Raw genomic sequence first — 14,097 nt, 5'->3', positions numbered from 1 at the left:
TGTTTTCGCTTTGTCATTATGGGGTAGTGTGTGTAAAAAGCAATTTATTCAATTTTAGAGTAAGTGAAGGGGTCTGAATACTTTCCAAATGCACTGTACATACAGTAGAATAAAAACAAGACATGCAGTTGCTCTCCTTAGTCCCCTACCTTCAGTTTGCCTGTGGCCTTGTTCAGCTTGTCAAAGCCCAGGTGCATCATGAAGACAGGCAGGACATCCTGGGCTCGCTTCCTTACGTCAACGTTGCGGTCCTCCAGGCAGACGAACAGGGGGGGTACACACAGCATGAGATCGGAGGGCACTGAGCGCATGGTGGGCAGATGCACTGCCAGCCAGCCAAGTAACTGAGGGAGGAAGGAGCGGGAGATTAAATCAGGCGTTAAATCTGGCTGTTTTAGAGGGCACCTCTGACCATTCCCTTTGAAATGTCCTGCTGCAAATAAGAAATAAAGGGCAACAAATGTAACAGCTGTATTACTGACATCATGATAATGTGTACCAAAAATCTTCAAATCACAAACCCTATCCATAACACCCCCCCCCACACCTCCTGTCTGAGGAAAGGATTCTCCCTCTTCAGCTCTTCAGACAGCTCTTCTCCTTCCAGCCACACCTTCATACCCGTCTGCTCCAACCAGGAGTTCAGGGTGGCCATGGCCGCAGCACGCACTGTGTTCTGGGGAAAGACAATGAGAAGTGTGGGTTTGACCATACGTGTGTACACGTTTCAGTCTGATAGAGAGAAGGGGTGTTTGTGACGTGTGTACCTTAATATCCCCCAGCACAGTGATGACTGGTATGCCCAGGGTCTTGACATGCTGTTTGAGGGCAGGGCCCATGGCAATGGCCATCTGCTGCATGATCGACAGGGTCTGCTGGACCTGAAACAGAAAGACGCGCACACACACACGCAGAATCATTTAACTGGTCACATGATGATCCCGTCAAGGCAGTAATGACGAAGCACGGATTATTATTTTTTAAATTCATGTGTCAATTCTGGAGACACGGAAATGACAGTCCCAGCAGTACTCCTCCCCCACACACATCTGACATGCAATTTATACTGGTGAGATTAATTATCATCCGCAGCACCCACCAATGTAAAGTCACAGCACAACAAGATTCTCCTGGAGAATCAGAGAAGGGAAACTGACATGTGGTCAGACTGCTCTAAACTCTAATTCACATTTAGGCCTAAGCGACGGTACAGTAGTCGTCCCGCATCTCTGCAATGTAAACCTTAAACACTCCCATTTAGAGAAACACTCAGGATGTAACACTCACCAGGATCTTGTTGGAGTCACTGAGGCGTCCCTTCAGTGTGATGGGCAGGTCTCCCACGCTGGGCTTGATGAACTTGGCCTCAGAGAGCACTGCAGCCACCTCATTCAAACCCTCCTTACGGATATTCCAGTTCTTATCGCCCACCTTCGATACCATGTCCTCTGTGATCTTATCACTACAGAGAAACAGAACATGTCAGAAGAGCCATTTCTTTGACCGTGATGAAATGCACCCAGTTCTTTCAGTTCTCATCTAAGAACTGATCTGACAAGATTGGATTTGTGAAAGCAACACAGTATAAATGCCACCACATTACTTTAACCTTAGAACAATGGCTGCCTGAAGGACAATACCTCTGACAGTCTTGGTATCATTCTACCCGGGGCTTTATGTTATTATTTTTTATTTAAATGTTTGCTTAACAGAAGAAAAAGAAAAAAAACTCAGGTGCACCACCTAATTTTAGATGGGGCGTCTGGTGTGACGCTAACCCATACAGTTAAATAAATGGTGCTACTCATGCACTCACAGAAGCAGCTATTGCAAAGCTAGAGAAGTTCTTTAGTACAGTGTTCCCAAAACTCTTATCAGGGACCACCAGATGTTACACATTTTTGTTGCAGCCTTACACTGGCACACCTGATTCAATTAGTCTACTAATGATCAACCCCTTGACTAATTAAAATTCGATGTGCCAGTTTAGGGCTAAAACAAAAAGTTCTGGTGGTCCCCGAGGATAAGGTTGGAAATACTGCTCTAGTACATCGATGTGCTAACCTGATGTCAGTGCGAGGCAGGAGGTCCATGATGTCACCTGCACCCCCCTCTTCCTTGGCCTCTTCTCCCTCCTCCTGCCCCCCTGTCCTTTTGATGGAGCCTCTAGTTGGGGCAGGGGGAGTCTGGCCCTGCATCTGTGACGCAGCAGAACCATGATGAGTCAATCACAGAGCCAATATGGAAACTAAGTTACGCCTGGAAACGGTGTAAAATAAACAAGTAGGCATTCTTGCACTGATAATATCTCATGTGAAATTATTGTAGGCATTTAAGAGGCTATAATTCAATTTCACAATAACAAAAGTATTTGACAGAAAAGGCACATTATTTGGTAGATACATGTAAGGATAGATACAACATACCAGGTACTCCAAGTGTCAAGTAAGCTAGAGATATTTATGAAGATGTGTCAACTAAAATACTACCTTCTCAAACTCTGCGTCGATTTGAGCGAGCAGTGCTGCCTTCTCGTCCTCAAAGAACATACGCAGTGAGGCGCCCATGTACAGGTACATCACCCCCAGCAGAGAGATGGCTGCTGCTCGTATAGCCTGCGACACACGTTAAAAAGGCAGTCATTTGTTTCACCGTTTTTAAATATCTTAATTGCGAACCAATCCATCTACCAGAGAGCTCTATAAGATCAAGGAATGAAGAACAAAAATGTCAATCTAAGGAAACGTTAAAGTAAAAATGTTTTGAACAATAATCCATACAAACTGACTGACTGCTTCCAAATAGCAGCAGACAAATAAAGCAAGACAGACTCAACAAATAGAAATCAGCAGTAACACTCTCATGACGTTGGCCTCTCCCTTTTGCACACAATCCACCCTGTGTGTAAAGGGTAGGAAAAACTAAAATTCCAGGAAAGTCTCTGGCCACATGGCCCATAGAGAGACAAAGGAATTTCTTCCAACTCATAGAATTGAAGAATCCAGCTACGAACTGATCCGCTGGTACCATTTTGTGATACTCAGAAGAGACAATATAGCCATATTACCATAAAACTGTTTATATAATAGACTCAGTTTAAGACTTGCCTCATATGGGTGTATGGAATGTATTAATAAGGATAAAGCTTTTGTAAGACATTGAGATGCTATGTACTGATGTAATGTGATAGAATTGTATTTATGTAACCAAATCTAACTCAGTCATAGGCACGCCCCAGGGACATATACAGGACCAGGCGTCATTTGACCAGCCTGTTCGATGGGCACTATAAAACACTCCCTGATTTACATTTCTCCAGACCAGGCCTACACTCATGGCTAATAGGTTTTACCTTCCAATTCCTCTACTGAAAGTGAACCATACCACGTGGTTAACTTTTAGACTATTGATACCGACAGAATAAGAACAAGTCTTTGATATTAATTATTAGTCTGCAGCTAAGTAAATTATATCATTGAACGCGAAGACCAACGAAGCAACCATTCGATGACGACATTAATGAAGGTCGCTCTGAAAGATCCATTCTAACCGAGAGAGAGAGAACGCGGACAAAACTCCCCAACAGAATTACTCTCCAACAAGAATCAGAACGACACACTGAGCGTAAATATATATTGATTGCAATTGTTCCCGAATGAGTGAGCCTTCAATTGTTAATATTAAATCACCCTGTGTAACTTCTCAGCCGACCTTTTATGACCCATTGTTCAACAGGCCGACCTGACTGCTTAGCCCACAAGGGCACATTCCGATACCAATCCTTTGTGACAATAATTACTGTTTGTATGTTTTTCTGTTAATTACTTAGTGTAGTAAATAAATAAATAAAGACAATTGATGTATGGATGATTTTAGTCAAGACTGGGTTCGTGCAGATACAACAATTTACGACGTTTTGGAATGAGACTGGACTAGAGGTAAATACACCATTTAAACCAGAAGATAATCAGCCTATACTATAATAGAATATAATATTATAGTACAGGAAAGTTATATTAGGAAAATTATAGCTTTGTAATCTGAATATTCTCCTTGGTGCCCCGATCTCCTAGTTAATTACAATTAAACGATTAATCAGTTTAATCGCGTGATAATAATTACAGGGAGCTAATTGATAAACATATCTTCCGTTTAATGGTACCCCAAAGACACGACAACTCACAGGATTGGAGACACCCAAAGCAGTCTTGACGTGGTTGATAAAAGCTTTCACATTGATTCTGGAAAAGGAGAGGAGGACATGCTTGATTGATTCAATACCATGAAGGAGACAAGAAAGCACTGACAACACTCCAATGGAATATAAGACCTGAGTGATAACTTACCCTGTGAAGCCAAATTCCTTCATGGCATTGGCCAGCCAGTTCAGTGTATCAGCTTGGTTTTTCGGGTTCTTCTGGGCAAAGGCCAATGACACAACCTGGAGTAGAGGTCGACCGATTAATCAGGACAGATTTCAAGTTCATAACAGACTTTTTGGACGCCGATTACAATGCAATCCACGAGGAAACTGCATGGCAGGCTGACCACCTGTTACACAAGTGCAGCGTCAAAAGGAGCTTGTGGCTGCAAGGAGCCATGGTAAGTTGCTAGCTAGCATTAAACGCATCTTATTAATCACCACAGTCACTAGTTAACTATACATGGTTGATATTACTAGGTTAACTAGCTTGTCCTGCATTGAATATAATCAAAGCGTTAACTGTTAATTTATCATAGAATCACAGCCTACTTCAATGTCGCCAAACAGGTGAGGATTTAACAAAAGCGCATTCGCAAAAAAAGCATAATCGTTGCACAAATGTACCTAACCATAAACAATGCCTTCTTAAAATCAATACACAAAGTACATATTCTTTTAACCTGCATATTTAGTTAAGAAATGCATGTTAGCAGGCAATATTAACTTGGGAAATTGTGTCACTTCTCTTGCATTCTGTGCAAGCAGAGTCAGGGTATATGCAGCAGTTTGGGCCGCCTGGCTCGTTCCGAACTGTGTGAAGTCCATTTATTCCTAACAAAGACCGTAATTATGTCATAATTATGTAAAATTCTGGCTAACATTGAAGGTTGTGCAATGTAACAGCAATATTTAGACTTAGGGTTGCCACCCGTTTGATAAAATATATGTAACGGTTCCATATTTCACTGAAAGAATAAATGGTTTTGTTTTTGAAATTTAACCAAATTAATGACCAAAGGCTCGTATTTATGTGTTTATTATAATTAAGTCTATGATTTGATAGAGCAGTCTGAGCGGTGGTAAGCACCAGCAGGCTCGAAAGCATTCATTCAAACAGCACTTCGCTGCGTTTGCCAGCAGCTTTTAGCAAATCGCTGTTTATGAGTTCAAGCCTATCAACTGCCAAGATTAGACTGGCAATACTAAAGTGCCTATAATAACATTCAATAGTCAAAAGTATATGAAATACAAATGTATAGAGAGAAATACTCGATGCATCATAATTCCTATAATAACTACTACTTCTTAAACTGGGAATATTGAACCACCAGCTTTCATATGTTCTCGTGTTCTGAGCAAGGAACTTAAATGTTGGCTTTTTTTTTTTTTTTTTTTTTTACATGGCACATAATGCACTTTCACTTTCCTCTCCAACACTGTTTTTGCATTATTTAAACCAAATTGAATAGGTTATATTATTTATTTGAGACTAAAAATATTTTATTTATGTATTATATTAAGTTAAAATAAGTGTTCATTGTTCAAATTGTCATCATTATTGTTTATTTTTTTATGTGGTCCGATTAATAGGATATCTGCTTTTTTTGGTCCTCCAATAATCGGTATAGAAAAATCATAGTCGGTCGACCTTTAACCTGGAGTGGTCAGAGTTGTTAGTGGATTTGTCTGCAGTTTGGTTCAAACTTAATCAATGGTGTCAGGTAATACCAGTGAGAAAAAACAATCGACAAACTGCATCAGTTGGTAACAGTTTTTTATCCAAGCAGAGTTCACCAGAATCCTTCCTTCCCTCCTTTCTTGAAATAATCACTGACCAAAACAAAAGCACATTTTGAAGCAAGCCATTGGTTCCAGTTCAACTACTTGGCATTCACAGACGTGGACAATACATTCATTTTCCTTTAGTTACAAAACGTTTTCTGTTGTGTTCCCTAATGAACATGACCCTGGCCATGTTCAGTATATCCAGTCTATTACCTGTTCAGCAATCCAGGACAGAGAGCAGGCCTCTCCTATGGCCGTTAAGGCATCCTTAGCCTTCCCTCCACACTTGACGTCTCCGATCTTCTCCACCAGGGCATCCAGCACCACAGAGGCAGACGTCTTAGAGAACCTGCCCCTCTGGGCCACCACTGCCACCACCTGGAGCTTAAGCTGCATCACCTGGAGGCATGTCACAACACTCAACATTTTGTAGCCTGTATAAGCGCACATGAACCAACTAATTTTAAATCCAGTATGGAGGTGAAATTATCCTGTTGCCATGTTTGGACAGTTGATATTGTGAATCTGTATTATAAAATAGATAGTTTTGATTGCCTGCAGTGGGTCTTATCACTAGCCAACTACTATTCCATTAAATATAATCTTGCATTGGCAAGAGGCACGGTAAACAATTAGAGAGCCAAAACACTTGGCTCTTATGGAGAGCCAAATCTACTGTCTATGGACAACCCCCAGTTGAGCGTGGTAGGTTTGTTAGGTACCTGGAAGTTAGTCTCCTTCCAGCCAGGTTTCTTGGCCAGCATGCGGACCAGAGCCTGACATGGCATCACACTGATGTCCATCTGCTCCGCAACCTGGAGGGGAGAAGTCAGAACAGAGGGGTTAGCATCATGCACTCATAAAGGATGTCTTTGAATGTGTAGCGCCTGGTGTGGCTCTCAATTAAGCATTAAGACCAGCAGTTGTGGGGTATATGGCCAATATACTGTACCCCACGGCTAAGGGCTGTTCTTGTACCAACTCAGTGGCCTTGTGGGTAGTGTCCGCCCTGAGATTAGGAGTTCGATCGAGTCATAGCAAATACTGTAAAAATGGGACCCAACTATGGTTTAATAGTGGGAACCGGGTTACTGAGATCTCCCGGTCAAACCTCATTTCCCAGGATAAATGTGAGTAACGGGTAAATTATTTATGAACATCAGGACATGAAATGGAACTTAATTTTATGCTGGCTTCTGTAGCCTTCTCTCTATTTGCATTGTTAATCACAATGCATCTCATACACCAAACAAAAAATGTACTATTGTGACAAGTAGGTCTACATTTGCTGCAGGATTGCTTATGCTACAGTAATAAAGGACAAATTTACATCTCCATCTGGATTTGTTTTAAGCTAAAATGTAACTTTTTGGGGGCGACCCTACCAAATTCATATAGAAATGTGAGTTATAGATCTGTCACTCATTTAAAACAAGTCTAAGAGGGGGATAGATCTGTTCTGTGTGTGCTATTTCAGTAAAAATGTGTGTCTTTCAGTTTTGTACACCAGCTTCAAAACAGCTGAAAATACAATATTTCACATCAGTTTAGATTGAACAATGACTCCACTATACTTGCTAGTTTTGTCAAACTGAAATTAGGTGAACTATGAATTTTTGCAACCAGGAAATGGCGGAGAGATTTCTGCATAGTGCATCTTTAAACTGAAGATACTGTTTTAAGCTGACATATGGAATTGTTTTAAGGTCATACCATGGATCATTTAGCCATTTGATTTTGTATTTTAGGACCCCTCAACAAATCCCAAAAATGTTTTCGGATAAAATATTGAATTTGGCCATTACTACTGTAGCCCATAGAAACCAATTGAATAGCACATTCAAAAATGCAAAAAATAAATTTACATTTTTTTTTTTTTTAAAGTTAAACGGAGAAAAAAATATATACTCACTTATTGGGCCGAGGAGAGACTACAAAACCGTATTCCTTGGTGTCTTTTGCCATTTATTCATGTGTCTGTCCTTGGTCCAAGAAGTAATTATTTTTTACACATTTAACCCCTTATTTTTGTTAACATAAAACTACCATTCATTTGTATGGGTTACCTTCAGACAAGTCCCATGACACTTGTGGGGGTCGTAGAGCAAAACGGAGAACACGATCGTGTTTGTGACAGTCTCCCCTATTGTGGTAGGGCAAACCAGTCGACACTACAGACGTTTTTGTGAGAAGACATTTTACAGAAAATCTCCTGGTCTGACAAGAGCTGTAGCTCTGCCACTTTCCACCTCAGTATCGGCTGATTAAACCGCACGGTCATTACACAGGTGGACCTTGTGCTGGGGACAAAAGGACACTAAAATATGCAGTTTTGTCACAACACAATGCTACAGATGTCTCAAGTTGAGGGAGCGTGCAATTGGCATGCTGACTGCAGGAACGTCCACCAGAGCTATGGCCAGAGAATTTAATGTTGTTTAAGAACTTGCCAGTACTTCCAACCGGCCTCACGTGTATGGCGTACACTTTCGCAGATGTCAACATTGTGAAGAGTGCTCCATGGTGGCGGTGGGGTTATGGTATGGGCAGGCATAAGCTACAAACAACTGCAATACATTGATGGCAATATGAGTGCACAGAGATACTGTGACGCGATCCTGAGGCCCATTATCGTGCCATTCATCCACCGCCAACACCTTATGTTTCAGCATGATAATGCATGGCCCCATGTCACAAGGCTCTGTACCCAATTACTGGAAGATGAAATGGCCCAGTTCTTCAATGGCCTGCATACACACCAGACATGTCACCCAATGAACACGTTTATGATGCTCTGGATCGACGGAGTGTTCCAGTTCCTCCCAATATTCAGCAGCTTCGCACAGCCATTGAAGAGGAGTGGGACAACCTGCCATAGGCCACAATCAGCCTGATCAACTCTATACGAAGGAGACGTGTCACGCTGCATGAGTCAAATGATGGTACCACCTAGGGCTGTTACGGTGACTATTACCACCACACCGGCAGTCAAGAGTCCTGACTGCAGTCAAATTCCACATGACTGTTTAGTCACGGTAACTAGGCTCTCCAAGCTCTGATGGTCATTATTAGTCTACCAAACTTGCCTGTTAGTCAGCACTCTATTGTCCCTCTAATCAGACAACACATATGTTATCAGATCAAAACACTTCATGAGAGCCCAAGAGCTCATATTAGGCAACATTTCTATAGGCTATGCAATTGTGTGAGAAAATAGGTTTTGTTGGCCTCTATTTTTAAGAGGATGTCAAATTTCTATAGGCTAGGCCTACCACATTCATTTCTGAACTTTCCTAATATTAAGCACATTGCTCCTCTTCACAACAGGACTATAGCCTACCTGACCGGCATGAAAATTAACTAAAAGCGTTCATTCACTATTTAAGTGCATAGATGACATGCATTTTTTCCCCCTACCCTGAGATAGAGGCATGATAATGGTCCATTCTAAATCAAAACTGATTTCACGTATTATTTAGTACATGTAAAGATTAAAATCAAGAATAGTTTGATGGGTGACAATATTAGCCCATCACTTGTTTGCCCGCTTATTGGTTGCATATTGGAACATTAGCGCTTGTAGCCTACTACTACATGCGCATTGCTGCACTTTATGAGAAGAAATAGCCAAATTGTTTTAGCTTAAAATGTTGATAAACTGTCTGATCTGTTGCGTCAGCTTCATTTCTTTTAAGTTTTTTTTGCTTAATTGGTTGTATTAATTTGGGATCTATGGCATCCCAAAGTATGTTTAGAATATTTTTTTTCTCATACAGAAGGACAAGTTGACCAATAGAATAGGTCAAATGTTGTACTATGGGGGATAGTAGATGCAAACTGGTGAGGGCCCAAAAAGGTTAGTATTAAATAAATCCCTGCTACGGGGAAATGCAGGTTAACTAATAAAACGAAGAATATGATCTACATGATCAGTCTGTGTACAATAAGTGGTTCATGTGAACCTAACTCATAGCTAAAAAGTGAAAAGAAAGCAATCCAATGTTATTTGTTGCCTAGACTTTACTGTAAATGACAACAAAATATACACTAATATTGCAGTTAGCCGTGACAGCCTTTATAATAGAATGCTTGTGACCACACAATCTAAATATTGCACTTGTGGAAAAAAAATCTTTAGGTAGAAACGGAATGAAACAGGCATCCTATTTTTGCTCTATTATAGTAGACATCGAGCAAGTGCACAAGGATACGTGTGCAAAAATAACGTTCACCGAGTTAAACATTTAATTATGCCCCCTCACGTGTTACTGTCAAGTTCAATACAACAGAAACAATATTTGGGCTACACTGCACATTACATTGTACACTTTCTGCCTGTGGACATCTGTTCTACAATATGCCAGCAGAACATGATACCCTTTGTTGGCATAATCTCTTTCAGGCAGAGTACACCTGGCATACCCTTTTTTATCCACTGTATTGAAAAAGTGAGAAAAAGAGGTAGTGTGTGGTGTTTCTTTCAACTCTATAGTAGGCTGGACAATAGAACGAGTCCAAATTCACCCAAGGCTGAAAAAAAAACAGCCATAGAACATTGTCTAAGCTGGAACACTAGCGAGCCCAAAGCAAAATTAATTGAATCGAACATTGAGCCTATTTTGACTGGAATTATGCTTAGAAATCCATTTAGCCTAAAAAAGGCACAAAAAAAAAAAAGGGATTCCTTCTTATATTACCACTACAATTTGTTTTAAGGACAAAACTGAAATAAATACTTGTGTAGAAAGTAAACATAGGCACCTCTATGGTGTCAAATGCGCTTATGTCTGCATAAGGAGGAAGTAGGAAACAAATTGCAATTTAGGACTATTTTTGTTTCTAGCGATCGATGATAATGAGATGCGTAAATCTGGGCAGTGTAATTATTTATTTTTACCTTTATTTAACCAGGTAGGCCAGTTGAGAACAAGTTCTCATTTACAACTGCGACCTGGCAGTCACAATTAGAAAGAATAGATGAAAATGGTGTCCAACTTGAAAAAAAATCTAAATATACACATTGAGCGATAACTGGCGAAACATACCAACATGCCTCTGCATAGGAAAACAAATGGGGGGAGTTCAGCGTTCCAAGGGCAAATAGTATTTCGGGGATAGCGATCAATAACGAGATACACTGCCCAGCCTTACATAATTAGAAAGAAGAGTATGCGGAAATAATGGAGGGAGCTAAAATAATGGTATTTATGTAAAGAAAGTGTTTTAAAAATAGTTAACTTAATCTATGGTGTTTTTTGTATATGCGTATGGACCATCAGTTTGTTATGCTGTAAATGTTTTATTTTGATCGTAATTGATTAAATGAACAAGCAAATATTTTTTATTAAGCATTTGAGTAATTACCATTTCAATAATGATATACACCTTATTCAGTGACCTTAGGTATTCAGATTTTTTTTTAAACAAATTGACTGCAGTAACTAAATCAACCCAATAGATATGAGCATAAGACATTTAAGAAGATCAGTTCTTCCTGCATGTACAACTTCCCCACACCCTCAGAAAAACTCCCGACGCACACTTTCCTATCCCTTTCCACACTGTTAATGCAAGAGAAGGACCGAAACAGCATTAACAGATGACTGAATTACTATGATTCAAGATCATTATTTTCATGCTCATGTTTTGAAATTATACTAGATTACTATTCCAATAACTACTATCAATAATCCTGAACATTAATTCAGTCACCTCTGGTCGAGAAAAGTATTTTCCTATTACATTCACTGTCAAATTCATCAACCATGACCTAGCCGCTCTGCCTTCTCGCACAAGTAGCCAGCTCCACAAGCTCTGCCAAAAGCTCGTGCTGTCAGCGATCACTCTGCCTTCTCGCGCAAACGAAGGGCACATGAGGTAAATTTGTTAACTGCGAGGGTTGCATGGTGTAATTTATTCATGGGCTGTTGAGGCAGTCTTTTGTGTTTTCTATTGATGTTATGAGATATTAAGATGATTACATAATATATGTATACTAGAGTTGAGGTTAGCGCATTCCCTCCCAAAAGAAACAGGCATAATACGATATATATATATATACACAGTTGAAGTCAGAAGGTTACATACACTTAGGTTGGAGTCATTAACTCGTTTTTCAACCACTCCACAAATGTCTTGTTAACCTATAGTTTTGGCAAGTCGGTTAGGACCTCTACTTTGTGCATGACACAAGTAATTTTCCCAACAATTGTATACAGACAGATTATTTAACTGTATCACAATTCCAGTGGGCCAGAAGTTTACATACACTAAGTTGATTGTGCCTTTAAACAGCTTGGAAAATTCCAGAAAATTATGTCATGGCTTTAGGAGCTTCTGATAAGCTAATTGACATAATTTGAGTCAATTGGAGGTGTACCTGTGGATGTATTTCAAGGCCTACCTTCAAACTCAGTGCCTCTTTGCTTGACATCATGGGAAAAATCTAAAGAAATAGGCCAAGACCCCAGAAAAAAATATTGTAGACCTTCACAAGTCTGGTTCACCCTTGGGAGCAATTTCCAAACGCCTGAAAGTATCACGTTCATCTGTACAAACAATAGTATGCAAGTATAAACATCATGTGGCCACGCAGCAGTCATACCGCTCAGGAAGGAGACGCATTCTGTCTCCTAGAGATTAACGTACTTTGGTGCGAAACGTGAAAATCAATTACAGAAATAGAGCAAAAGGACCTTGTGAAGATGTTGGAGGAAACAGGTACAAAGGTATCTATATCTACAGCAAAACGAGTTCTATATCAACATAACCTGAAAGGCCACTCAGCAAGGAAGAAGCCACTGCTCCAAACCTGCCATAAAAAAAAGGCAACTGAACATGGGGACAAAGATTGTACTTTTTGGAGAAATGTCCTCTGGTCTGATGAAACAAAAATAGAACTGTTTGGCCATAATGACCATCGTTATGTTTGGAGGAAAAAGGGGGAGACTTGCAAGCCGAAGAACACCATCCCAACAGTGAAGCACGGTGGTGGCAGCATGTTGTGGTGGTGCTTTGCTGCAGGATGGACTGGTGCACTTCACAAAATAGATGGCATCATGAGGAAGTAAAATTGTGTGGATATATTGACGCAACAAAAAAGACATCAGTCAGGAAGTAAAAGCTTGGTTGCAAATGGGTATTCCAAAATGACAATGACCCCAAGCATACTTCCAAAGCTGTGGCAAAATGGCTTAAGGACAAAGTCAAGGTATTGGAGTGGTCATCACAAAGCCCTGACCTCAACCCTAAAGAAAATGTGGGCACAGCTGAAAATACGTGTGCAAGAAAAAAGGCCTACAAACCTGACAGTTACACCAGCTCTGTCAGGAGGAATTGGCTAAAATTCACCGTGGGAAGCTTGTGGAAGGCTTGCTGAAACGTTTGAGCCAAGTTAAACAATTTAAAGGCAATGCTACCATATACTAATTGAGTGTATGTAAACCTCTGACCCACTGGGAATGTGATGAAAGAAATAAATCACTATTATTCTGACATTTCACGTTCTTAAAATAAAGTGGTGATCCTAACTGACCTAAGACAGGGAATTTTTACAAGGATTAAATGTCAGGAATTGTGAAAAACTGGGTGTAACTGTATTTGGCGAAGCTGTATGTAAACTGCCGACTTCAACATACACACACATAGAAAAGGAAACATCCTCACTGTCAACTGCATTTATTTTCAGCAAACTTAACACGTGTATATATTTGTATGAACATAACAAGATTCAACAACTGAGACATAAACTGAACAAGTTCCACAGACATGGAATTGTGTCCCTGAACAAAGGGGGGGGTCAAAATCAAAATGAACTGTCAGTATCTGGTGTGGCCACCAGCTGCATTAATTACAGCAGTGCATCTCCTCATGGACTGCACCAGGTTTGCCAGTTCTTGTTGTGAGATGTTACCCCACTCTTCACCAAGGCACATGCAAGTTCCCAGACATTTCTGGGGGGGTTGGGGAATGGCCCTAGCCCTCACCCTCCGATCTAACAGGTCCCAGACGTGCTTCAATGGGATTGAGATCCGGGCTCTTCGCTGGCCATGGCAGAACACTGACATTCCTGTCTTGCAGGAAGTCAGCCATACTACTCATTCTGTGCT

The 14,097-nt window shown here is 40.5% G+C and overlaps 1 protein-coding gene across 4 annotated transcripts in view; it reads right to left on the bottom strand.

Moving 5' to 3' along the window:
* Positions 1-14,097, bottom strand: part of LOC106587056 (cytoskeleton-associated protein 5) — an 83,241-nt gene that overhangs the window by 45,357 nt on the left and 23,787 nt on the right. For all 4 annotated transcript variants that reach the window (XM_045709034.2, XM_082969340.1, XM_082969339.1 and 1 more), the window contains exons 15-24: positions 6,712-6,804; positions 6,203-6,388; positions 4,347-4,441; positions 4,184-4,241; positions 2,490-2,615; positions 2,065-2,198; positions 1,288-1,462; positions 768-881; positions 548-676; positions 150-344 (exon numbers count right to left, since the gene is read on the bottom strand). In XM_045709034.2, coding sequence (XP_045564990.2) covers positions 150-344; positions 548-676; positions 768-881; positions 1,288-1,462; positions 2,065-2,198; positions 2,490-2,615; positions 4,184-4,241; positions 4,347-4,441; positions 6,203-6,388; positions 6,712-6,804 — 1,305 coding nt within the window. The remainder of the gene's footprint in view (positions 1-149; positions 345-547; positions 677-767; positions 882-1,287; positions 1,463-2,064; positions 2,199-2,489; positions 2,616-4,183; positions 4,242-4,346; positions 4,442-6,202; positions 6,389-6,711; positions 6,805-14,097) is intronic.

Source organism: Salmo salar, chromosome 26 (assembly GCF_965601325.2).
Source record: "Salmo salar chromosome 26, fSalSal1, whole genome shotgun sequence".
NCBI classification, from domain to species: Eukaryota; Metazoa; Chordata; class Actinopteri; order Salmoniformes; family Salmonidae; genus Salmo; species Salmo salar.
This window is presented reverse-complemented; position numbering and strand designations above follow the sequence as displayed.